Below are 27,347 nucleotides of genomic sequence, written 5' to 3' on the forward strand. Positions count from 1 at the left end.
ATTGCTTGAAAATTTCTGAACAGTAAGATTGAGAGTTTATAGGTAGAGTCTCTAATAGATGCTGGGACTATGCTTTGTGTTTTTTTACAGTTATAGACCATGTTTTCTGTGGCAAATTTGTCTGTTGGAACTTCCTTCAATTCTTCATATTCCCTAGTGATTATTTCGAGCCTTGTGCTATGCTCTAGAGTACCCAAAGTTTGATTGTTTTCCCAGTGGAATCACCAGGAAGAGTGTCATTGTGGAACCTAGTTGTCAAAAGGTTATTTGAAAACCTGGAAAAGGAAAACTGATAAAAGTGGTATATGCCGTTTTTCTGATTATCTGAATGCTTTTGTAAATTTTGGTAATTGGATGCACTGCAGGGCATTAAGTTTGATTTATAATGTGAAAGTTCTGCCTTAATGGAGTTCTGAATATATTATAATCTCATTTGAATCTTCTTTCAGTTATTCAACTGAAAGAGATTATATAGACATAATATCTTTTTTTTAATGGAAGGAGAGTGTATTTAATGCTCTCTAGTCATCTCCCTATAAAGCACTTGAGTAAAAAGATTAAGGTAACATTAAGTTCTAGCTTCTAATTTCTGGGACAAATATGATAGAAATCATCTAGAAAGTCAATATAATGGGAATCTCATCTGAAAAAACATGGTAGAAATGAATTTAGATAATGCACAGTTTCAGTGTGGTGATGCTTATAATTGATCTATTGTTGAAAGCATTGTTATGATTAATGGGTAGCTTAAATAGATGTCAATTCATTTTCTATGATCACATTGCTGATGGCTTTTTTTATTTCCATTGTTTATGCAAAGCAGAGAAAATTTCAAAGATGGAAATTTTTCCGAAAGTGTAGAAACCTTGGCAAATCTTTCTTGTTCTTTAATATGCAGACTGTAAAATGTTTGGTGATATTTTTATAAAAATATTCAAATTTCTATGGATTTTATAGTTTCTATAAATTTTAGTGAATTTTAAGGTAGATAATTATCCTATAGAATTTGGGTGAATCATTTTTAGAAAAAATAGAAATTGACAAGTCTTTTTTTTGAGAAGAAACATGGAAAATTAGCCCATTTTAGCACCAAAAAATTGCCTCCTGCAAAGTTCAAACCAATGATCTAGCAGAGTACTCTTTTTAGCAGTTTATTTTTATTGTAATTTCTTGCTCTCTGTAGTTGTGTGATTGCAAATGTCTGAGTTTAATGGGCTTTTGCGTAAAAAAGTTCTGGCATCTTTTCAGTGTAATGCGTGTGTAATCTGTAACAAGTATATCACAAGCAGTTGCTCAATAAAGTTGCATGTTCAATATGATGCAGATGGCAGTTGTAGCACGCAATGATCAGGGACATGGCTGGTTAAGACCTGCCCTTGGTGTAATGGAGCTCTCACAGAGTATTATTCAGGTAAACTGTACCTTCCATCTGTCTACTGTTTTTAGGTATTCTTTTCTTTAGTTAGATTACAAATAATTATAACATCTTACATTTGATCATAACTTTTAATATTGACCTTGGTAATTGATACTTGGCCTTGAGTATTCTTTTCAAGATGCATTGCAGTTTTTTCCCGATCTTCTGATAATATAAGCATTGTCAGTTTGGTTGCTGCCTAGTTGAGCATTTTGATATTCATTTGTAAAAGAAATCTTGGAGTCTATCATTGGAGAACCAAGCAATGTGTTCTAGTTGTTAGTGTCTTTTTGGTTTCTGAAATTATTATTAACTTAAAATAATTTCCTTTAGAACAATCATTTAATATTTTTTGCTTGAGAAAATAATTGGCTTGGATTTAAGTATCTTGAAGGCCTTTCTTTTTACAAAGAACTTAAAACCCTGAGACTAAAGTTTATTTTGAGATGAAGTGAAATTAAGAATTAGTTATGAATGACACCAAAATTAAATTGGGTTTACTACTTCATATCAGTTCTTATTTGCACTGTTGAAAATAATCTTTGCATGTTGCTTGGAAGCTTCTTGTGTTTTTGTCATTGTTGCTGCAAAATCTAGCTGGCCTAGTGCAAAGTTCCATTAGGAAGAACCAAACCTTAGGGCAACAAGGGATCAGTTGCCACTGTCACCTCAACAACATTTCTCCTGTTGCTATTTAGTGGTATTTAACCACGAGGGAGGCTTCCCTAGAAGGATCACCTAAAGGATTTTCAATGGGAATGGCTCAAGGTGATTGGATAAGCCCTAAAAATTGGGTTATAGTACCGCCAAAGCCTAGATGGCTAGGTCATCTTTACTAAAGTTAAAATACTCTATTCTTAGACCAATTTTAGGGTGTTGTAAGTTAGGGTTTTGCAAGTGATGTCATATAATAGCCAAGAAAAAAGGCCTTTCAATGATGACTAAGGAACAAGGATAACTAAGGAACAAGACCTTCACATAGATATCATGGATATAGGGTTTTGTATGGAGTTTTATGGTTGAAACATACATAAAACAAATAATAAATGATGAAGTCAGCCCTAAAGGCAAAGTTTAACCTGCAAAGAATGCTAGATTTTGCTTTTGTATACTTCTTTAATGCATTTCCTACTTTAAGAGCAATAAAACATCAAACATAAATCACTTTTTAGCAATATTTCGCATAAATCCCTAACCCTAACCCCTAACCCCAAACATCTATGAATTAAGAGAGAAGATGGATAATTAATTAGATAATGAGGTTTGATCAACACTACTATGACTAGTGCTTTGTTCTAAATTGGAAAATGGAGTCTCATATGGAAAATTCAATGAGAATGATTTTGTTGAAGCAGGGGGGATGACTAGGGAATCCACTTTTAAACCCTAGCGATTTCTTTGAGGGCTGATTTTAAATTCAAGAGGATGCACACTCGAAGTTCTCTTTGAGGATTCCAAAACAATTTTACACATCATAGAGGAGCAAAATTTCAAGATAAAATTTAGCAATTTATATCATGACACATGTAGAAACCCTACTACACAGATACAACATGCAAAATATAGAAAATATGCGGTAAACTTACAAAATTTTCGACAAGGATCACATCAATCAATCCAAGAGGAACTTGTGCCAAAAAAGATCACATGTTGCGCTAGTAGAGACAAGAAGACTAATGTGCACTCTTAAAGAGAGGAGTGTGATGAGTGATGATGATGAAAAAATGAAATAAGGCCGCCTCTAATTATACCTTATTTCCATAGTTTTTACAAGCAAAGCCCTAAAACAAGTTTGCTTAAGCGTTCAACAAGAGTGAGGTCACAAGCCGACCTCAATATAGCTCAAAAACATAACATAAATGCCAAAAATAGCCCACACATGTGGGAAATAATGATCTCCACCATGACATCATCCTCCATAAATGCTCAAGGTGCCACAAGCAAGTGACAAAATGGATCATGAGTGCTCCTCACTCCAAGAAAGGCTCAAAGTGCATGGGTATGCCTCCATAAAGTGCCTCCAAAACCATGATGTCATCATAATTATGCTCCACATCCCCCTACCATGGGTCAAAGGAATGACATGGCATCATCATGTTGAAGCGTTAGGGTTCAAAAGTGATGTGCAAGCCCTGCCATGTCATCTCAAGTATAAACAACAATCATCTGGGCTCGTGAATACACACCATCCATCAAATAGTGTCAAGGCTAGCCTAGTGGCGTCTTGGGTCCATCTGGGCGCGTCATCTAGTAGTCCAATGCGTAACCTCATTGGCTTAGCATTTTAGCATCCAATGGTACGTATGAGGGTCAAGTACCATGTGGAATCATCTCATAGTCCATAACTCATTTTTCAATGGGAAACACAACATCATTAAGGTCAAAATTGCTCTTTGGATGGTGTACAATGACCTCTAAAGTGTTGTTGAAAGGGATCAAGCCCATCTCTCAAGGGGTCTTTGTTGTTGTGATAAGACCATTCTGGACAGTTGGCATTGTCTGGATGGCTAGTGGCCGCAAGTGTGTTGGCATTGATGTTAACAATCATGTTGGGAGATGTGTTGGGCAGTTGGCATTGTCTAATAGTTGGCAAGAGTGTTGGCATTAATGTCAACCAGATAACATGGGTGTTTGTGGCATCAAATGCTGGCTTTGATGTCCCCTGGCCTAGCTATAATGGTAAGTGGGCTAGCATTGATGTGCTTGATGTGTCAAGCTTTGGGGGATTCCCATGGTTGCTGTAGTGCTCTGTAGAGAATCATCATCGTAGTAGGCTTATTGGAGAAGCCATGCAATGATGACTATGATGGTTGGGAGTCCAGGATTCCAGGCACAAGAAGTGTCAAGGAGCAAAGAAAGGCAAAGAGTTAGCAACCATTTTTCAGGTAGCAGATGGGCTCAAAGCCTACATCTGACCTTCTCCACTAGAAAGTGCTTTGAATAAGCTTTCCAACGGTAAGTGGAAGTCCAGAAATGGCCTCCTGGATCAAGAGCTATTCCCAGTCAAAGTTTGGTGACTTAAGCCATGAAAGCAGAGTTAAAAGGTGATTGGAGGAGTCTTAGCTCATAACCAAAGTTGGCAACACTACCAAACTCAACTGAGATGATGGCGGAGCCTCTACGCGAAGAAGGAAGTCTTCGAAACTTAGAAAGGCTCAGAATTTGGGGACTCGATATCAGAAGGCAGGTAGCCTAAGTCACATGACACGAGGACACAAGACACGAAGGACACGTAAATACGAGTATTCAATACGAAACGCAGTGACCTGGAAACAGGACACGGGGGACACATTTTATATATATATTTAATAATATATATATATATATATATATATATACCGAAATATAGTTTTTTATCCATATTAAATTGCAGGTTGCAGCTTATCTAATCAAATTAAAATATAATTACTTCTCAAAGTTCATAGTTCACTTTAAAAAAAATAAATAGAATCAAAATTTACTATTTAGAAATTAGAATGTGATATGCTTGGTCTTGATTCTTGAATATTCAATGTTCATTGTTCATGTACAACTTACAAGCACATAAGAAACTACTAAGTACTTACTACTAACTATAAATTTAGAACTTAGATATTAAAACCATAAAATGCAGATGTTCCATTAAGTCATCAAAATCAAAATGTATCACTGTTTAGTGTTTACAACAATGTTGCATTAATCGTTATCAGGATAATATCGGCGCGAGGAAAAAATCGTAATTATCGGGAAAAAAATTGTTTGGTACAAAAATATTCATTTTTTTCATTTTATTTTTTCAATTTTTTAATATCTAAACCATCTACGACATAAAATAAATACATTGACACATAAATATGATAAAAGAACTAATATATAAGTGTTTAATATCATTTCTAGTGCTAAAATCACACATAACATTGAATCATGTCCTGAATAGTAAGTCTTTGACTCCTGAGTCCCAACTTAGTCTCAAAATATCAACAAAAAAATATAATAATGTATCTCATCATGTCATAATGTCATATACAATAAAATGAAGAAAATAACTAAAGTCTAATCCTATTGATTTCCTCTGCCCCTCTTGCGAGAAAATGCCACAACTTTCCCTTTCCCTCTAGATGTAGATGCTGGTGCTGGTGGAGTTGGTAGTGGAGTTTGCTATGCTCTAGAAGCTGAAGAACTAGAAGTAGGAGCTATAGGAGGTAGACCACGTCCTCTACTGGTGGCAGGGGTAGCCCGGGCAGGTGGTGTCACCTAGAAACATTACAATCTCCCAATCCTGAAATCCTGAAAAACTGATAAGTCTGCTGCATTTTGAATGAAATCTAAAATTCTACTTTCTCCATATGAAATCCAATGAGGCCGGAACCACTCTCAAACATCCTGAGTCATTTCATGGTAATGTTAAAAATTTAAGTAAAAGGATGAAAATGAAGATTAAGGAGAATGCCACTTTTACTTTAAGAATTTAACATTACCATGAATAGCATATCAATACTAGGGCCTAGACTTGATCATTAAGCTGCCCCACTAAAAAATTATTTGTTTCTTTCAAAAAAAATTGCAGCTTATGCAGGCAACGTTTTCTATCAACAAAATACGCGTTTTCCAGATGCAGGACACGACGAGAACCGGTGAATACGTTTTACATTTTGCAGGACACAATGAAAAACGTTTTCGACACGTTTTAGGGCCGTTTTCGTGTCCGACACGTAAAATACGAGACACATGACCTTGGAGGACGTGTCTTGTGACTTAGCAGGCAGCATATCAGAAGGTCGAAATATCGAAGCAAGCTGGCATTTCAGGACCTTGGGAGGACAAAATATCAGGGGCCGGAGTCTTGGAAGTTTTGGAATGTAGGCAAAGCGGAACCTCAGAGTAGATGGCGCAGGTAGGCATATCAGAACCTCGATGGTCTGTTTAAAAGAAACCCGAAAAGAGTCGCCGAATATCGGAGCCGATTTTTGGAAGGATGGGGCCATTGGAACCTCGGAGCATAGGGCCATCGGAACATCGAAGGACAGAGCAAATGACACATCGGAACTTCAAAGCGTGCGAATATCAGAATATCGGAAGGTCGAGGCCATCAGAACCTTGGAACTTCTTAACATTTGAATTTTGAGAAGTTACGATACATGGAGTTGCAATATTGTTAAGAGCGCCAAGGGATGCAGAGCAGGATCAACAAAGGTTTTTGTTGCAAAACCAAGGCTTGACAAGACCCTTTCTCTCTCCTCTGGTAGGACACATGTGATTGGCCCCAAGGAGCTGTAGTGGCAGATGTTGTCATCATGTGGCTGTACGGACCTCAGAGGACACGTGGTAGCTAGATTCGGCAAAATTTAGTGGCCTAATGGGGCAAATCCAAGTGATATGTGTCACCACTATGGAGGCGCCACGTGGAGATGATGGCGAGAGCATGATGTCATCCGGCAGGTCGAAATTTTGGAGGTCAGAGTTATTGTAACTCCGTTGTAATTAAAATTGGTAGAAGTTCTGATGCCAGGGGCTCTGATATTGTCTGCACCTGGTCATGAAGCCTAGAGAACCAAGGGCGTAGAGTGAGACTTAGATCCCAAGTGCTATGAAGTATTTTGGAGAAAGGTAACATCAAAACTCCTTTATACAAGTTTTTGAAAAAGGTTATGATGAAAGGAGCTCCGATGGTAATTGGCGTGTGGCCACGATAGAAGCAAGGGCACAAGGAAGACCTTAACACCTAATCGTTGTGAAGATGCCATGTGGGATATATTTTGGAGGTTGGAGATTTCAGAACTCCTCCGTAATTGAATTAAGAGGAAGTATTGATACAGGGAGTGCTTGGTTGAGGAGATTAAAGGAACCAAGGGAGGAAAGAAGTCAACAAAGAAAGATTGGCCCCTGGCAGGATCTGAAGGCCTTTGCACCTGAAAGCTAAGCTGTTGGTCACAACGCCCGGTCATATGAAAAAACTAGAAGGGGCTAAAGCAAAAGGGGCTCGGAACCTCAGGACTGCGCAATTTTGTAACGTCTCTTTTAACAAAAAATTACGATATGGGAATCCCCAATACTGTTGAACAGAGGAGAATGAAGCCTCGGTCACAACACATGCACCTATGGTGAGTAAAGCTAAAAGGGGCTAACCTCTAAGGGGCTAAAGGCATCGACATTGTGAGATATCGTAACTTTGTTTTAATAAAAGTTATGATGAGTGGAGCTTCGATGCAACATTGAGTGTACGCGGTTGGACGAGTCAGCAGCTGGATAAATGAGTGCAGGAGAGTTGGTTGCAGAATTAATGGTGAATGCAGAGATCGTTTGGTCAAGATAGAAAGGACTACGATTCTGCAGGGAAGAGTGTTGGACTTGCCTTAAGCTGGAGAAAGCTACCTGTGATCTTCCTGCGCACGTCTCAGAAATTAAATGAAGAGCAGTGAAGCCATGCCGAAGTAGAGTCAAACTCTGTGAAGCCATGAATAAGCATCGGGGACAGGAGATTTGTTCACAGAGAGAACAATCCCTGGTTGAAGTGTGCAGGTGAACTGAGAATTAATTCTCAGGATAGAGAAGTACTCGAATACCCATTCTTAGTGGTTATTGCAGTGGCAGTGGCCTAGTCAGACACATCAACAAAATGGAGAGCCATGTCGAGGAACACTAAGATAATGTGGATACAGGACAACAAAGGCAACATTGTGCAGTGCAACAGAATAACAAAACAAGTGATTGCCATTGAGAAAATGTGGGGGGTGTATGCAGCATTGTTGAGTGAGCTGTGAGGAGAGCTCATTGTGAGTGTGCGTTGCTGTGTGTGAGGCCAAGTGACCCTGTTTTTGCGGAGAAAGGTTGGAGAGTGCCAATGCAGAAAAAAGACCCCGAGAGACTCAGATCTGCTGTGAAGAAGGCTGAAGGTGCCTGTGTTGTGTGAAGAAGGCCGAGAGAGCCTGTGCTGCGATGTAAGAGGCCAAGAGAGCCTGTGGAATAGAAGGCTGAGAGCTGAAGTGCATGCTGTTGAAGAGTAGAGGATAGAATACAACGAGAGGTTGTGGTGAGTGACTGCTGTTGAGAAGAGCATGAGCTGAAACAGAGAGTGCAGAGAATAGAGTGATGCATGGGCTAAGGTCTATTAAGAGAACAAAGCTGATATTAGGCAGAGTCATTGCCCATAACAAAGAACATTGAGTTCTTTATTGAGTGTGGGTTAGAGCCCGCATATAGGAAGTTGGTGCTTCCATCTCTAGTGGGTGCTTGAGAAGGCCTGGTGGTTGGTGACTCCTACAAGTTGGTGCTTTCATAAATCCGAGGAGCTTCAAGTTGGTGCTTGCAACAATTCCGCGAAGTTGGTGCTTCACATGGTGCTTTTAGTAAGCTGGACAAGTGTCAACAAAAGGAGGGAGCTGTTGCTTCCTACTAGTGGGTGCTAGCAAACAATCAAAGGGAGTTGGTGCTTCCTGTGAGTGGTGGCTCACAAAACAAATTGATGTAATAGAGTAGGTGCTCTCATTTTACATCAATAACAACAACAAGCTTTGGTGATATTTTTCCCGAAAGGGTTTCCACATAAAACCTTGTGTTTCATGTGTATGATGCTCATGGCGTGTGCTTGTATGTTGATTTCATATTGCTGCCACATGATATGTTGATGTTGGTTATATGGATGGTTGTAAATTGGCATAACAAGTTAAAAATTATCATTAATATTGATTCACCCCCCTTTTAGTATTGTCATTGTTTCCAACGATTGGTATCAAAGCTTGGTTCCTTCAGGAATAGCTTAATTGCTATATGGAAGATCAAAGGGAAACAATGGCTAATTGAGTTTGGCTAACAACAGAAGTAGTTCCATTTTTAAATGGATCAAACTATGAGCTCTGGAAGATCAGAATGGAAGGCGACTTGATGATAGTGAATGAAGACATTTGGCTATCTGTGATATATGAAGAGAGGAATGAGTTCAATACAGAAGCCAAGGAAATCATCATGAAAGGGTTGTCTAAGCCAGATGCTGATAAATTGAGGCATTGTGAGTCAACAAAGGAAATGCTGGATAGATTGCAATGTCTATATGGAGGAGAAATCCATGTGGCTCAAGAAGAGGTTGAGGAGCCCTGCTGCTCTAGCAATGAATCAGAACATGCAGAAGTTGTTGCTCATCACACTCGGGTTGATGATGAAGAAGTCTCGGAAGGGAGATCATGCTGCTCAGAAGGTAAGCTATTGCTGTGTGATAAATGCAAAGAGATAGGTCATTCATTATCTAGATGTACATGTGAATCACTTGAAGATAGAGATAGCTATGCATCTAATAGTTGTAATGAAGATAGACCCACTCTAGTAGCAATAGCAAATGAGGGATCCTCAGAGGAAAAAGAGAGATTCCCAGTGTACTTATCCATAAGAGAACAAGAGAATACCCGAGGTAGTGATGAAGAAGGGATAACCCTCAAACTTTTGGAAGACTCCATGGACACAGAGATGGCTTTAGATCTCTGTGGTGACTCTGCTAACACCTCTGATAGCGAAGAAAAAGATCTAAATGAAGGGATCTATTTTAGAAAGAAGTTGATCTCGGCTCTAAAGGAGGTCAAGGACCTATCAGAGGCAAATCTCAAGCGAGAGGAGCAACTGAAAATGTATGAGCTTGAGAATGAGAAGTTGAGTAAAACAATGGTTGGTCTAAATACTCAACAAGAAGAGGCTAGCAAATTGCATGGGAGGTCAACCATTCAGCTAGGAGAAAGGGAGTCTCATTGGGAGAGACTACAAAATGAAGTAGTCTCATTGAGACATGACTTAGAAAAGTCAAATAAAGAGTTGTCTCAATATTAGAAGCTTAAGGAGAGCAAGAAAGTCTTGGATGAGATTCTTGGCAAGCAAATATCCCCTCTCATCAAGGTTGGTTTGGGTTTCAAAGAAAAACCAAGCTCCAAGACTGTGAAGATTGAAGGGTCAATTATCTAAGTAAAGGTAGTTGAAGGTTCCAACAACAACAAAGAAAGAGAGGTTGCCAGACAGCAGCAACAACAAGGAAAGCAACAACAACAAAAGAAGAAAAGGTAGTAGCAAAAGGATAAAATACAACAACAAATAAAGCAACAAAAGAGAGCTAGGCAACTGAAAGAAAGAGTGCAAGGCAGTAATGCAAACTGTCATGGAAGGCACATGAAGAGCCAACAGAGGTCCTTTCCTCCTCAAGGACAAAGCCTTCAAAGAAAAGGTAACCTTTGTCATCAAAAGCCTTTTTATGGGTATTGTTTTTCTTGCAATAATTTTGGACATAAAGCCATAGACTGTAGATGGCATGTAAGGAAACAAGATGTGTTGGGTAGCAGCAACCCAAGAATGCACAAAGAGGTCTGGAAAAGGTATGTTGGCAGTAGTAGTGGTCGTGACAAGAATGTTGGTGGATAATGCTCGGGCTTTGAAGACAAGAATGAATGAAAGAGTAGAGGATTATGAGTATGTCTTCAGTGCTCAATATCAAAAGGACTTGCAAAATAAAGGGGGAAGAAGGCCCTTTGTAATCGCAAGCCATAATGAGCGCAAGCTTCAGGTAAGGAAAGGGAGCAACAAGAACCCAATTACTATTCTCTTGCAAACAAAGCAAAATGCTAGTAAGTCGGTTTGGGTTAAGAAGGAGGACTTGAAGCAAAAGTTTCCCCTATCCATGAGCAATGGAGAGAAGGCCCAAACATGGGAAAAGAAGAAGCTAGATGGTAATTCTTCTGTCAGGATGACCATTGAAGGTTTGGAAGAAGGAGGAGGATGATCTGCTTAGGGGGAGTAGATCCTCTGTTTCTCTTCAGTAAAGGAAGAGAATGGCCTCAAGGGAGGTCGAATAAGTGAGGTGCAGGAAGCTAGAAGGCAAAGACAAAAAAGTGCATTTGATTGTTGAAGGTATGGTTGAGTCCTCTTGCTGATTACGGTAATGAATGTGTTTATTTCAAATGCATTGAAAGGGAGAGGAGTGCAACCAGCATGAAAAGTACATGACAATATATTATGTTGTGGGAAGAAGAAGATGGGTTGCAGTAGAAGTGTGGAATGACAGGAAGCCCACTGTCAAGTCAGGTCCATAGGATCAGTTCCCGCGTAGAAGCAAGGAAGCAGTTGCAGGAGATCAAAGAGCATTGGCTCAGGGGGAGATGCTTTGATAGTTGTGGTGGGCAAAATTGTCAGCCTCAGAAAGGAAGATTGCTGACCAAATGAAAGTAACCTTGTGTGCAAATGGGCATTTCTTTTTGAGAGGAAATATTAGAGTTTGCCTGGTACATTTGTCCAATTTGTATCAATTTCTTGGTGCAATTGATATTATTGAAGCAAAAGTCCCTATTGTCGGAGTATGCTCTCAAGGGGAGAAGTGCTAAGGATGCTCAGGAGAGTTGAGCATAGAGGATGAAGCAGCAACAACGGTGAAGAGCTAGCCGAAATGCATCATCACTGATTGGTATTTGCAGCAACAAAAATACCATGAGCAGTTTAATTGGTATCACTTTTCTTTTTAAACGACACATAAGATGCATTGGCAAGAGGTATATTCAGCCAACAACCATAAAGTGTCCAAGGCTGGAGGCTCAAAGAAGTGATAGCATATGTTCAGGTGGAGCAAATCACATATGCCTAGTTTATGGAGCAGTAACAACAATAGTCCTTGAAAAGACGTCTGTAGATCAAAATGCACATCAGTAGATGGTTCCTTGGTCTTGGTAGTCAATGATTGCATGGGAGAGAAAAAGACAACTTGTAGCCCTTTGCCCTTGATGTCAAAGGGGGAGAAAATTATTGGAGAAGCTTGATGGCCCATGCAGAGGAGAGAGAGCCATTGATGGCTCATGTAAGAAGATGTGGAGCAACATGAGATTGGCCATCAAAGTGAAGAGATGAGGTTGAGGTGTTGCCATCAATGCCAAAGGGGGATATTGTTGGACATTTGGCATTGTCTGGATGGCTAGTGGCTGCAAGTATGTTGGCATTGATGTCAACAATCATGCTGGGAGATGTGTTGGGCAGTTGGCATTGTCTAACTGTTGGCAAGAGTGTTGGCATTGATGTCAACCAGATAACATGGATGTTTGTAGCAACAAATGTTGGCTTTGATATCCCCTGGCTTAGCTGTGATGGTAAGTGGGCTAGCATTGATGTGCTTGATGTGTCAAGCTCTGGCGGAGTCCCATGGTTGTTGAAGTGCTCTGTAGAGAATCATCATAGTAATAGGCTTATTGGAGAAGCCATAACATGATGACTATGATGGTTGGCAGTCTAGGATTCCAGGCGCAAGAAGTGTCAAGGAGAAACAAATGGCAAAGAGTTAGCAACCATTTTTCAGGCAACAGATGGGCTCAAAGCCTACATCAGACCTTCTCCACTAGAAAGTGCTTTGAATAAGCTTTCCAATGGTAAGTGTAAGTTTGGAAATAGCCTTCTGGATCAAGGGTTATTCCCAGTCAAATTTTGGTGGTTTAAGCCATGAAAACAGAGTTCAAAGGTGATTGGAGGAGTCTTGGCACATAACCAAAGTTGGCAGCACTGCCAAACTCAACAGAGATGATGGTAGAGCCTCTACGTGAAGAAGGAAGTCTTCGAAACTTAGGAAGGCTCAGAATTTTGGGACTCGATATCAGAAGGCAGACAACATATCGGAAGGCCGAAATATTGGAGAACACTGGCATTTTGGGACCTTGGGAGGACAAAATATTGGAGGTCGGAGTCTCGGGAGTTTTGGAATGTAGGCGTATCGGAATCTCGGAGTAGATGGCACAAGTAGGCATATCGAAACCTCAATGGTCTGTTTAAAAGAAACCCGAAAAGAGCCGTCGAATATCAAAACCGATTTTTGGAAGGATGGGGCCATCAGAACATCAAAGGATGGAGCATACAACACATTGGAACCTCAGAGTAGGTGAATATCAGAATATTGGAAGGTTGAGGCCATTGGAACCTCAAAACGTCTTAACATTTGAATTTTGAGAAGTTATGATACATGGAGCTACTGATATTATTAAAAGCGTCGAGGGATGCGGAGCAAGGTTAACAAAGGTTTTCGTTGCAAAACCAAAGCTTGACGGGACCCTTTCTCTCTCCTCTGGTAGGACACATGGCGACATGTGATTGGCCCTGAGGAGCTACTGTGGCAAATGACCTCATCATGACGTCACTGTACGGAGGACATGTGGCAGACAAATTCGGCAAAATCAGGTGGCCCAATGGGGCAAATCCAAGCGACATGTGTCACCACTATGGAGGCGCCACGTGTAGATGATGATGAGAGCATGTCATTCGGCAAGTCGGACTTTCAGAGGTCAGAGTTATTGTAACTTTGTTGTAATTGAAATTGGTAGAAGTTCCGATGCCACGGGCTCTGATATTGTTTGTAGTTGGTAATGAAGCCCAGAGAACCAAGGGCGTAGAGTGAGACTTAGCACCCAAGTGCTATGAAGTATTCTGGAGAAAGGGAACATCAAAACTCCTTTATAAAAGTTTTTGAAAAAGGTTACGATGAAAGGAGTTCTGATGGTAATTGGCGTGTGGTCACGAGGAGACTGATAGAACCAAGGGCACAGGGAAGACCTTAGCACCTAAGTGTTGTGAAGATGCCATGTGGGATATATTTCAGAGGCTGGAGATTTCATAACTCCTCCATAATTGAATTAAGAGGAAGTCCTGATACAGGGAGCTCTGATGTGGTGGCACTTGGTCAAGGAGACTAAAGGAACCAAGGGCAGAAAGCAGTCAACAAATAAAGATTGGCTTCTGACAGGATCTAAAGGCCTTAGCACCTGAAAGCTAAGCTGTTGGTCACAATGCCTGGTCATTTGAAAAAACTAGAAGGGGCTGAGCATGAAGGGGTTTGGAACCTCGGGACCCCACAATTTCGTAATGTCTATTTTAACAAAAAGTTACGATATGGGAATCCCCGATATTGCTGAAGAGAGGAGAATGAAGCCCCGGTCACAACACATGGAACTATGGTGAGTAAAGCTAAAAGAGGCTAAGCTCTAAGGGGCTAAAGGCATCAACATTGTGAGATATCGTAACTCTGTTTTAATAAAAGTTACGATGAGTGGAGCTTTGATGCAACACTGTGTATGCGGTTGGTTGAGTTGGCAGCTGGATAAACTAGTGCAGGAGAGTTGCTTGCAGAATTAATGGTGACTATAGAGATCGTTTGTTCAAGATAGAAAGGACCACGATTCTGTAGGGAAGAGTGTTGGACCCACCTTAAGCTGGAGAAAGCTACCTCTGATCTTCATGTGCATGTCTTAGAAATTAAATGAAGAGCAGAGAAACCATGCCGACGTAGTCAAACTCTGTGAAGCCATGAATAAGCATGGAGAGCCTCAGGTACAGGAGATTTGTCCACAGAGAGAACAATGCCTAGTTGAAGTGTGCAGGTGGATTGAGAATTAATTCTCAGTATAGCGAAGTACTCAGATACCCATTCTCAGTGGTTATTGCAATGACAGTGGCCTAGTTAGACACAACAACAAAATGGAGAGCCATGTCGAGGTACACTCATATAATGTGGATATAGGACAACAGAGGCAACACTGTGCAGTGCATCCAAAGAACAAAACGAGTGATTTCCATTGAGAAAATGTGGGGGGTGTATGCAACATTGTTGAGTGAGTTGTGAGGAGAGCCCAGTGTGAGTGTGGACTGCTGCGTGTGAGGCCAAATGAGCCTGTTCTATGGAGAAAGGTTGGAGAATGCCTATGCAGAAAAAAGACTCCGAGAGAGTCAGTGCTGCTGTGAAGAAGGCTGACAAAGCCTGTGTTGCAGTGTAAGAGGCCAAGAGAGCTTGTGGAATAGAATGCAGAGAGCTGAAGTGCAATCTGTTGAAGAGCAGAGGATAGAATGCAATGAGAGCTGTGATGAGTGACTGCTGTTGAGAAGAGCATGAGTTGCAGTAGAGAGTGCAAAGAATAGAGTGTTGCGTGGGCCAAGGGCTGTGAAGAGAACATAACTGATATCAGGCAGAGTGGCTGCCTAGAACAAAGAACATTGAGTTCCTTATTGAGTGTGGGTTAGAGCCTGCATATAGGAAGTTGGTGCTTCCATCTCTAGTGGGTGCTTGAGAAGGCTTGGGGGTTGGTGCCTCCTGCAAGTTGGTGCTTGCATAAATCCAAGGAGATGCAAGTTGGTGCTTGCAACAAATCTGTGAAGTTGGTGCTTCACATGGTGCTTCTGGTAAGCTGGACAAGTGTCTACAAAAGGAGGGAGTTGGTGCTTCTTGCTAGTGGGTGCTAGCAAACAATCAAAGGGAGTTGGTGCTTCCTGTGAGTGGTGGCTCACAAAACAGATTGATGTAATAGAGTAGGTGCTCTTATTTTACATCAATAACAACAACAAGCTTTGGTGGTTTTTTTCCCTGAAAAGGTTTCCACGTAAAACCTTGTGTCTCATGTGTATGATGCTCATGGTGTGTGCTTGTATGTTGATTTCATATTGCTGCCACATGATATGTTTATGTTGGTTATATGGATGGTTGCCAAGTTTAAATAAGAAAAGTAAATTGGCATAAAAAGTTAAAAATTAGCCTTAATACTGATTCACTCCCCTCTCAGTATTAACATTGTTTCCAACACACCACATGAAAAATCCTCCCAAGATCAAGTGAGATCAATAACCATCAGGGACAATAACCATCAAAGCATCATAGTGGGCCATATCTAATATGTATGCTAAGGGCACCAGAATACTTCACTCAAACCTCACCTTCAAATGTCTAACTAGATCAGGACATGTAAGCAAGTTGCCTCATTTATATCAGGGATGATTAGGTCAACAACCCTATTGAGCGTTTCCAGCTCCAAGGGGAGTTACATGTCCTAGGCTAGCCCATCAATTTGTGTGTGTGTGTGATAATGGTGATAACATAGTGGAAAAGACTTCAAGGTGGGTGCCACAATGATTTGACCAGCTAATGGGGGCCCAACATCTTGAGTGTATAGATGCGAGGAAGGAGAAATTGTGGTGGCATGAGTTGCCCCTTTCCTTATTAGGCTTTTTCCACCTCTATGGTGTGCCTTTTACTTTAATGATTTATCTTTATTTGGGTGGGTATCTTAGGAGCCCGAGCTTGCTTTTGTATTTTCTAATACCCTTTTAAAATGTAGCAATTTCTCGCTCATCAGGGTTGTGGCTTTCAAGAGTTTCTTTCTTTAGATAAAACATTAAATGCTTGAGGAATTGGGTGATGGCTAATTAGGGGGTCTCATGCTAGGCTTTTTCCCATGCGCTAAATAATGTTCCAGCCGCCTTTTACATTTTTCTTTCATTGTGGCTATATATTCTTTTAACTTTTTTTTTTAGCTACATCAACCTCTAGGGCCAAATTTTCAGGCCTTGACTCAAGAATGTGGATGAAGGATGCCAATCCCCATGACCAATGATTACCAGCCTGAAGAATGGAGATAGACAACATGAATAGATGGAGAGTGGTAAGTATGGTTTATCTTGGACATGTTACATCAATCAGTGCTTCCCCAATAGCATCCTTCCTAAAACCCTTAAACTTCAGAAGAAGTCCCATTCGACTAGAGTCAAAGACTCACCTACTAGGTGAAGTGTGGGAACAAGAATACACTCGAGATCGGTCAATCATCTAGTTTCCCTATATCCATATTAGTATTACCATAACATTAAGTGAAAGCACATGATCACAAAATGGTTAAAGTACATGTTGATAGATGACCCACTTTCCTTTAAGAAGAATTCCCAGATGGGATAGAGATCTGACTGGAGCAATAGGGATAATGCTATGTGCTGATCATATAGGGCTGCTCGCTGGCTGGCTGTCCGAAGAGGAGAATTCTTTTTCCTAGGGGTTACACACTTTTTGGTGGGTAATAGTCACCACTGTATCTATCATGCAAGGCAAAGTCTAGAAAACTAGTCTTCGGATAAAATTTAGTAGTTGTACTTTTTTTTTTTTAACAGGGATAAAAAAAATCTCCACATTATTATTTACTTGCAAATTTTAAAATAAAAATCTCATGAATCCTTTCATCTAATTTTCTTATGTTATATATTTTATAAAAAAATTTGCAATTTCACCATAGTAATTTTATTTCATCAAAATTTAGTAAAAAATCATCTTCAATTGCCAAATGTTTTCAACGAAAATTTTGGAAAAGAATAGCCAAATGGTGAATCATAACTTAAAAGTTTTCCTGATATAGGGGAAAATACGATGCACTATTTTGTCTTGGAAGGCATGCTTCTTTAATCTCAGATTGCATACTAGAGGTGATTTCCTGTTGCACCAAGAGAAACAAGGTGTTCTACAGTCTGGGTGGGGGATGATGTCTACATGTATGTGTGTGTGCACATTTGTAGCAATAATAAAGTAAAATGAGAAAAAGAGACGTTATTTTTTTAAATTATCATAATGTCCAAAAAAGTAGACATCTTATTTATTAATCTTAGCATATTTAAACAACATTATAAATAAACCAGCTTGGTCTAAACATGCTATGATTTGGACCTTTTCTGGCCACATTTTTTCTAATCATTTTGCCCAAAATTCAGCCAAAAATTAAGAAGAATTGTTGGAATTTCAGATATCAGTTGTTGAGATTGTGCAGTCTGGGTGCAATAGGGGATTTTGAGGGTGCTGAATCGATTTTTGCATTTAAAAATGCTATTTCAACATCGAAATTCGCAGTTTGACCAAAAATATATAACCAGATTCTAGTGATGATTGCTGGAGAAAGTCCAAATTGTACAATGTTTAGACTTCTACTAAATAAACTATCACAGATCCATTTAACCTTTAGATCAATTGGGGATAAAATAGGGGCAAGATGCAAAAATACTTCCTTAAGTCTATTCACCCCTCTTGGTGCCTAATATATATGGGATTAAGATTGATCTATATGCTATTTCTAACCCAGATAAATGAATGAAGGATGCGATCTTCTGATCACGGTGCTGTACTTTTATTCCTCAGTGTCCTGCTTTGGGGATTATTTGAATAATGCAAAAATTTTACTTCTTCGAAATAATGAACAGTTTTCTTTTCTAAATATTGGTGGGAATTGGGCAAATGGTTGCTGCAATTTCCACCTCCTGGTGTCATTGTGTTCTGTATCTCAAGTATGCTCGGTATTCACATTATGCTGTGCAAAAATAATTGGGATGATAAATACATTGATTGTATTTCTCTCTGGCTTGTGATTACTTCATACAGGCTGTACCACTCAGTGCCAGGAAAGTTGCAGAACGAAATGCTAATGCCGGGGTCCTCACTGAGGGGATCGCTCCATTTTTGCAGCTACCTCACTTTAGTGAGGCTGTTGTAAAGAAACTTGGTCGCAAAGTGAGTAAAATAGTTACTTGATAAGAAATAGTTACTTGACAAGCCTGTTTTTTATTTAAGGTTTTGAGCATAAATCAACTTATAGATCATACGTTCATATTCTTGTCAGTATATTATCATGACATTTCAGTTCACTTTATATGCAGAAGGTGCGCACTTTTCAGGACCTGAGGGAAATGACTCCCAATGACCGTATGGATTTGCTAATTCAATCAGGTTTTTCTGATACAGAGGCCAGGGATGTGGAGGTAGTTCTTGACATGATGCCTTCCATAACAATTGATGTTACATGTGAGACTGAAGGTGAAGAAGGCATTCAAGAAGGTGACATTGTTACATTGCGAGCTTGGATTTCATTGAAACGTGGAAATGGTCTTACTGCTGCTCTGCCTCATGCACCTTACTTCCCATTCCATAAAGAAGAAAATTATTGGTTATTGCTTGCTGATCCTGTCTCTAATAATGTGTGGGTTTCACAAAAGGTCAGTTTTATGGATGAGGCTACTGCAGTTACTGCTGCTTCCAAAGCTATTCAAGAATCTTTGGAAGGTTCTGGTGCAAGTGTTAAGGAGATAAATGTAGCAGTTAAGGATGCTGTTGAGAAAGTGAAGAGCGGCTCAAGGTTGGTCATGGTTAAATTCCAAGCACCAGCTGAAAGCACGTACAATCTCACAGCTTATTGCTTATCTGATACTTGGATAGGCTGTGACAAGAAGGTGATTGTAAAGTTCAAGGTAGCAAAGCGTAGCAGAGCTGGCACAAGGGCCATGATTGCTGAAGAGGGACCTATTCAAGAAGATGGAATTGAAGAGGAAGAAAATGAAGAAGATGAAGGCACTTATGATGATTATGAAAGTGAATATAGTGATGATGAGGAAGGTGAACCTGAGGAGAAATCTAGGACTGACAAGCATGCAAATGGGAAATCACATGTTGGAAATAGAAGTTCAGGAACTGATAGTGGCTCAGATACAGATGAAGCATAAAGAGATTCCTTTTAAACCAAGCCAGAATAATACTGAGGAGCAGGATCCTTTTTAAATAAGATTTCAGGCCTACAAGTAGTAGATTTAAAAGATAGATATAGTGGTTATGTAGGGGAATTGGGATAGCATCCTTGATGTTTTATGTAGTTTTTTCCCTGAGATTTATGTAATATGGAGCAGTCAGACAAAGCTGTAATCAATGCCAACATTTAGCAAACCAATTTTCAAAGTTGACTGTTTCCAGCTTTTAATTCTTAGAAACATTCTGACCCAACTGTGTTTAACTTATTTCTTTGTTTTCCAGGTACTTTATAATACGACCTCACAAAAAAAGGAAGAAAAAAACTAAGACGAGAACTTCTTTCTTTGAAGTATAGCGTGTTAGCAAGATTTCTGATCCTTACAACCTGCCTAATACATCTAAAGCCACTGCTTCATCTAATACATCTAATGCATCTAATAGATATATGTCAATGCTTCATCTAAAGCCACAGGTGATAGAGATGAAAAACATCAACTTGATTTTCTTCTCTCAGGTGGCTTCTATTGGAGTTGATGCATTGCTAATCTTTAAAGACAGAAGGTTAAAGAAGGCAGACAATTGTTTCGGAGGGCAATTTGCAATAAGATGAGGATTATTGGTGACACACCCAATGTCTACCATTTAATGCATATGTTTCACCTCAAATGATGTATCAGAAACCCATAAAATCTTCTCGAAGTGTGTTATAACATTTTTTGTTAAGGTCAATTCTGTTTATGTTATTGTTAACATGTTGCAGGTTAGAAATGGTCCACCTCTTGAAAGAACAGTGCCAATTGGGATTGGGCTGATGCTCTTTATGCTCAATAGTTTGCTTCAAAACTGGTGGTGCCTGAGCATCCCGTCTCAGGAAAGATTCTTTTCTAGAATTCTTTGGGTGAAACAGCTCGTGCTTCTGTCTGGTGTATAGTGTCAATTGACTTGCATAGAGGTATTGTGCATTGTTGGGGCAAAATATCTTTTGCCAGTTACTCTGACTTTTAGTGTCAACTTGACTTGCATAAAGGTATTGCACACCATGATTGTTTATCGTTTGCTCGAAAAATCTCTTGCATCCTAGTGTCAATTTGACTTGCATGTAGTCTTTTGGCACCATCATTGTTGAATATACAACTGGTGCATTGCAGTTGGGTTTTCACGGGGAGCAGCTTGTGCTTTCTCCCCTGTTTCCTTTTCCCACCTGATCCACTTCCCAAGGCACCCGATTTGACACCCTTTGTGGGGCTTTCATTCCTTGCACTCTGCTTGAATTAGTACATTTTCTGTTTGCAACCTTTTGATTTTCACTCCATATGCTCTTGAAAAATATCATGTTTCTATACTTTTTCCATCAAAATTGCATGCCATGCTTGAATTAGTATGTTTTCTGTTTGCAACCTTTTGATTTTCACTCCATATCCTCTTGAAAAATATCATGTTTCTATACTTTTTCCATCAAAATTGCGTGTCATCCGCATGCCTTTTGAACAGGATATGATGGACCACATTATCAATCTACATGTACTCTGAAGCATGCATTTGGTAGTTTTAGACACAATTTCTTTAACTTGAGGAATCGTCGGCTGTATGGGGTATTTTATAATGATTGTTCAAGTCGACCTTGGCTCAGTGCTAGCATTGCGATGTGTGCATGATGTTTGAATCTCCTTTTTCTAGCCATGCAGGTATGCTAATTTTCCGGGAAACTGCGTCATTAAGAAAAATGTTATGTACAGCAAGGTTCATGAAGTATATTTACACCAAAGACTGGATGGTATCAGATTCATTGTGTGCCAATTTTGAGATGAAGCCCGCACAGTAGCAAGCTAAATATAAAATCTTAGTCTTGTATGATTTATTGGCAGGTTGTAATGCAGGATAATATGATAGGTTGAGTCTCAATGCAGATTATTCTCTGCCGGCACATTCAAAACAAGAGCAGAAGACAACCTACTGAAAATGTTCTCCACAAAATAAAGATAAAACTGTTTAGGAATCACAAGGGTTGTTCAATGTATCCACGAATTCCTTCCCGATATGATTTCACCCAATGCATCTTCACCCTTGTTCTCCATCATTGAGCTGTCTTTAATTTGGTCACCTAGAATTTTTAATTTTTTTTAGAATGCATCTTTACTTGAGAATTTTAATTATCCTTGAAACCCAGATGTTATGCGTTCCACAGGACAGCTTGCATAAAGGAGACATTTAGGGATGCAATTACTCACCTCAAGTGTTGTCACACTTGTTCTCCACTATTGAACTAGCCTTAACGTAGTCACGCACTTGCGAATATCAATTATCCTTGTAAACCCAGATATCATGCACACCACTGGACAACTTGCATAAAAGGAGACCTTTATGAGACACCATTACTCATGTTTAAGTCTCGTTTATGAGCTGTAAGCTTATGATCGATTCAAGAAACCTTTCTGAACTTGTGAGAGGGATTGTAGAGGACTTGGAATCCTTATAGGTGTTTTCTCTTCCAGCTTCTGAGATTGCTGTCCAATACTCAATTTGCTGTTTTCTCAATTTCAATTCTTGAACTTGTGTGAGCAAGTTAATTATTGTTAGAGTCTGTGAAATGTTTGCATCTTACATTACGATTTGGTAATATAACTTAGATCTCGATACTTTGAATTTGGGTTCAAGAGCTACTGATATCAGTCAGAAGGATAACGATATTGGTATGCATTTTATCCTTTTCCCTTTTCTGGATATTTTTAAAAACCACAAAGGGGAATTCTGAGCTTACACTAAAGTTCTCGCAGAAGAGCGAGCTGTTTCCTGCAGAATAAGCTCATTTTCTCTAGTCGCTTGATTATTTTAACCAGCATCACTTTTTGCAGTTTCTTTCTCTGAAAATTAGTTTCCTTGTAGACTTCATGTTTCGAATGTTCCAGAAAAGTTACTGTTTCGTGCGGCACCTACTCCTCACAATCAAATTTAAGTTTGTAAGTTGCTGCTTTTCTACGTCACCTGATGTAGAAAGCGTAAGTGAATCTCATAATGACAAAGTAATACTGTTTTACGAGATAATATTTTTCATGGCCATATTAAAGTTGTAATTTGCTGATTTATTCCTATGCCAGCTTATATAGAAATGTAAAGCTCATAATAGTTGTGGGATTCTGCACTTGTTTCGGTCATAATGTGCCCATTTAAGGTATAATAAAAGGTTACCAATTGCTCTTGTGATTGTGCCTATGGCTTTTTAAACTGCAATTTGAGCCCAGGCTTCCCACCTGTCCCATCTTTGCTTATTGCAAGAATAATTTTCTAGATGCCATTTCAAAAGAGGGTGTTAGTGTAATTACTATTTTCCTATATCGAAACATCATTATTTTTCCGAAGAAAAAGACTCGTAAATTCATTCATATTTAAATGATGAAGTTACATTCTGCATATACACTACAGGAGTGTATTCATAAAATTTTCCAATTATGCGGCCTTTCATTTTGAGCATGCATTTAGTAACAAACTGTTCAATTAGACAGTGCTTTAAAACATCCACAATAGCTGAAAATAGATCTGATCTGTATTGCCAAAAAGGCTGTTGGCTGAAGCAGGAAAGACAAGTATAAAACCTTACATCCCAACAGAGTGCTGGATATATGTGCAGGCAAAAATCCATAACTTGTAGACCCCATAAAAACAAGTATTTACATGCTCCCTGGAGCACATTTGAGCCTTAAATAAACTGTTGCATACCAATCTGTGCATTTTGCAAACAAAATAAAAACAAGATGTCCATGAATGGAACCAGGAAAAATCGGAGGTGTTCAAGAAAAACAGAGAAAGCATTGCTGAATAGTGAAGAGAAAATAATTTGGTCCCTTGAGCGATAATGTCTCACACTGAAACAACTGTGCCAGCTGGATTCCTGTAAGGTCGGTGGAGATATTCAAATGATTGATCATTTACCATTTCAGTTAGAGCCTAAAGATACTTTTCGGGAAGGAGACTGTTATCACTCAGGTTGTTCCCTAGGAAAATTTTAAAGAGGGAATACGGCCGAGGTAACCACTAACCAGTTTTTTAGCTGCAGATTCTAGCCAATCTGCAACCAGAGAGGGCTCTCTCTTTATGATTTAGATTTGTTTTGCTATATGTTAGGCTAGTTATGAAGCACAAGTATTTGTTTGGTGTTTGGAAGGTGACATTCAATAGAACAGGGCTGCAAAATAAGAGAAGTTCAGACCATTGGGTTAATGGAGTCAGTGAAAATGAATTTCTGGGTATGGTTTCTTAGGCAAAAGGAGGAACTACAGAGCAAGATAATTAAACATAGAACAATTTTCAAGCTGGAATGAGATGAAATGAAGTCAGGGAATGAAAGGCAATTAAGAATCTTTCATTATGCTAACAGAGGGAAAATGAATAAATATTACCAAGGAGTAGTTAAGAATTCATTAATTATATTTAGAGTGCGAGAAGGGAGACAGGAGCAATCAAGAATTCCTGCCTATGCTAGTCCTGAAGAAAACATAAAATTTGACAGGAATTGAACACAGAGTACAGTCAAGTAAATTCTGGGTTATTCTTTTTTCTTGCAATTAGAACATGATATATAGATGATATATAAACACAGGAACAATAAAACAAAGGTTAAAAGACTTATTGATCCATGAGGTAACACGAGAATTCTACAACATATTCTTTTGCCATTAATTCCACAACCAACAATTTCATCAGCGAAGCGTTCCAACAGTCTTTATTCTGAAGAGTTCTCAAAATTTACAGCTTAAGTCCAGAATGATATTCATCAACCAGCCCTCAATACATCTCTAAGGGAGGTATTTATACAAAAAGAGTTACAAAATATCTCATAGGGAAAATATCAGGCAATAAATTTATCCATCTACTTCTTCAAAGGCAATAAATGATATTGAAAACAGAGCGTAATTAATGTAAGAGTAACTCCGTTGTGCAGGCTGCCTTAGGTGGTCTGATATACTTGACTTTTTGATTTAACAAGTCGGCTGGTAGCTGTCTCTTTAACTTGCATCCCTGCGTTGCTGTCACGACCCTGTCATCTGTCCCTGATTCTGCCTTAACGCATTTTAGCGTGAATTCCTTTCTCTGCTATTTTCATTTTTCTGATAGGTGGCATGTATTGAATTTAATTTAATGCAAATGATCAAAAAGAAAAAGCACCAACACTACCTTGGTGGTAAAACCTCCAACATGCCCTGCCACCATTGATCAGTTGGCAACTGGTGTCTTTGTAGTTTTATTAATGTTTCATCAGCTTCAGTATACTTGTAGTAATTGGGCTGGACTTCAAAAAATGTGTTTTTTCATGCTCAATGTAGAACAGATTTTCCAATTTGTCATATAAGCTCTGTCCAGAGGGAGGCATTGAGTCTTCTGAAGTGCTTGATGATGTTGTAATCTGACTGGTAACATATGTACTTACCCTGTGAGCATATTGTTCATGTGTCAACAGCCTCTGATTGCTGGTTAATAAGCTGGGTAAACCTTTGCTCTGCAAGACTGCGAACTTCTCTGTAAAGGCATTTATTTCTGTCGCATTTCTTAGCACTTTCTTTCCAGATTTTGTACAAAATTCCTCATGGTCAGCACCTTTTTCACTGTCAAAATGGTGCCTATTCTGTCCTTGATATCCAAAGCTGCTAGTTGTTCTCTGGTATGTTATCTGGTACTGTTGTTGTTGTCGCTATAGTTGTTGCTGAAGCTGAGGTATCTGCTGTTGATGCTGGGACAGCGGGAGGGACTGCTGTTGTAGTTGTTGGAGGAGCTGTTGTAATAATTGGAGCTATTTGAGATGGCTGAGAGGCCAACTCTCCCTGTTTTCCTTGTAGTGCTTCCTCCAATGCCTTCTCTGTTTCTGCCAGTTTCTCATTCATCCTCATCAACAAACTCACCATGTCCTCCTCCTCTTTCTGCTGTGCAACGTCTGTGGTTTGAGGGTGCATTGTAATTGGCAGCTTCAATTGCTTTCTGAGGGTTGCAATATCTTCTTCTTTATTCTTTATTAATGCCTGGATACTCTTGGGATCCTTGGGATCATGTCCCAACTCAATAATAATTTCCTCCAAGGATTTGATCCTGTTATCCTTGGCTAATGAGGAGGCCTTCTCCAACTCTAATTGGGCAGAGGTATTGTGAAATGAATTCTGCAATTTGTGAGCTAATAATGCCTTGTCTGCCAAGGTGGAGTACACCATTTCGCCGGTTTGTTTATGTAATTCAATCTGGTCCATTGCGTGGATGTCTTTAGAAAGAACTTCCAGATTGGTTCTGATATAATCAACAATTGATTGTGGCTGCTGCATTGTGGGCCTGAAGTGACTAAGGGTCATTTTCTCTTCTTGAATATCATAGGCTGCCATTAGCCTTTGTTGATTTGTAGGAGCCGTTCTCAGCAATTGATTATAAAGTTGGATCCTTATTGGGTCATTTCTAGCCTTTATTTCAGTAAATGCTTTCTTGATATCCAAGCCTTGCTTGCTCTGTGGCCTGGTGGATGTAACCTCCACAACATGTTGCCTCTCTTGCTCTTGCTAATATGAGCTAGTTGATGTTTCCAAAATTGGAGGAATCTTCTGTTCAGTTGTTCCCTCACGCCTTAGGTTGCCTGCTGTCTCTTCCACCAGTGCCTCTTCAGAGTAAGGGTTTAACCTTTGCCTCTTTTCCCCTTGCTGTTCCGCTGATCCACTTAAAGGTGTGTCTTCCTGCCTGTCTCTTTTCTTGGCTCTTTCCTCATTGAGAGGAGTTTGTAACACTGGGATTTCAGGTACCTTTGTTTGTGTTGAAGGACCTTGCCTTTGGCTTTGCTCCTTTGCAGTATCTGGCCGGTTTGCCATTACTTGCTGTTCTCCACCTATTACCTCCTTGCCTTTAGCTGACGCTGTGCTGGCCTTTTGTGATGGTTGTTGAGAAGTCCTGGCGAAAGATGTGTCACCTCTTAAATGCTGGGGCAACGTGAAGGATACCTGTCCAAAAGAGTTCAGGTCAAGCGTTTTTTCAAGCCCTTTCATAGCCTTTTCCAGTTTTTCTTCTTCAGTAATCTCATCAACTAATGTGCCCTCTAACCATTCTTGTTGGTTAGCATACTGTTGGATTTCAGGGATCTTCCAATGAATTTATGGTGCTAGGTTGTGTTTGACCTTTCTATAACTTATAAAATGACCAGGGTCATATGGTGACCAATGAAAGCTTTGTTTTAGCTTAAGTTGCTCCCCTAGAATCTTATTTGCCTCCTCTCAGGCTTCCCTTTTATTAAAGATAAAAGGACCCAATTGATTTCTTATTTTGAGTTGTGCCTTTTTCTTAGCGTTGCAAAAGTGGATTAAGTCTGCATGGATAAACTGCCTGAAGTACTCCAGTGCAAATAGCCTCTTGGGCCCAAATTTGGGTAGCTTGTAGGGGCATAGTTCAGAGCCATATATTTTTATTTCAGTGTGATTCTGGTAAAAGTACCAGTCACCTATGCTGTAGTTTTTTGAGAGCTGTAAAATTCTTTGCATTTCACCAGAAAGTCTATCTGGAGGACTTGTCATCAGTAAAGAGGAGGCTGGATGTATGAATAGGTCAATGAACTCACAATAAGTATAAGGAGAGTTATAGACTATATGGAAGACTGGGGTCCAAAATATGACAAATCTCCTTTCT

General features: G+C 39.5%; 1 protein-coding gene across 1 annotated transcript in view; it reads left to right on the forward strand.

Annotated features, from left to right (window-relative positions):
- The window catches only part of ATERDJ2A (DnaJ / Sec63 Brl domains-containing protein), a 128,950-nt gene extending 108,992 nt beyond the window's left edge, over positions 1–19,958 (forward strand). Inside the window, exons 8-10 of the mRNA XM_089404473.1 lie at positions 1,325–1,411; positions 18,570–18,698; positions 18,845–19,958. Coding sequence (XP_089260599.1) covers positions 1,325–1,411; positions 18,570–18,698; positions 18,845–19,684 — 1,056 coding nt within the window. The 3' untranslated portion in view covers positions 19,685–19,958. The remainder of the gene's footprint in view (positions 1–1,324; positions 1,412–18,569; positions 18,699–18,844) is intronic.
- Positions 19,959–27,347: the final 7,389 nt, after the last annotated feature.

Source organism: Pinus tabuliformis, chromosome 2_2 (genome assembly GCF_031772625.1).
Source record: "Pinus tabuliformis cultivar Carrire ecotype Pingquan chromosome 2_2, CPIR1, whole genome shotgun sequence".
NCBI lineage: Eukaryota > Viridiplantae > Streptophyta > Pinopsida > Pinales > Pinaceae > Pinus > Pinus tabuliformis.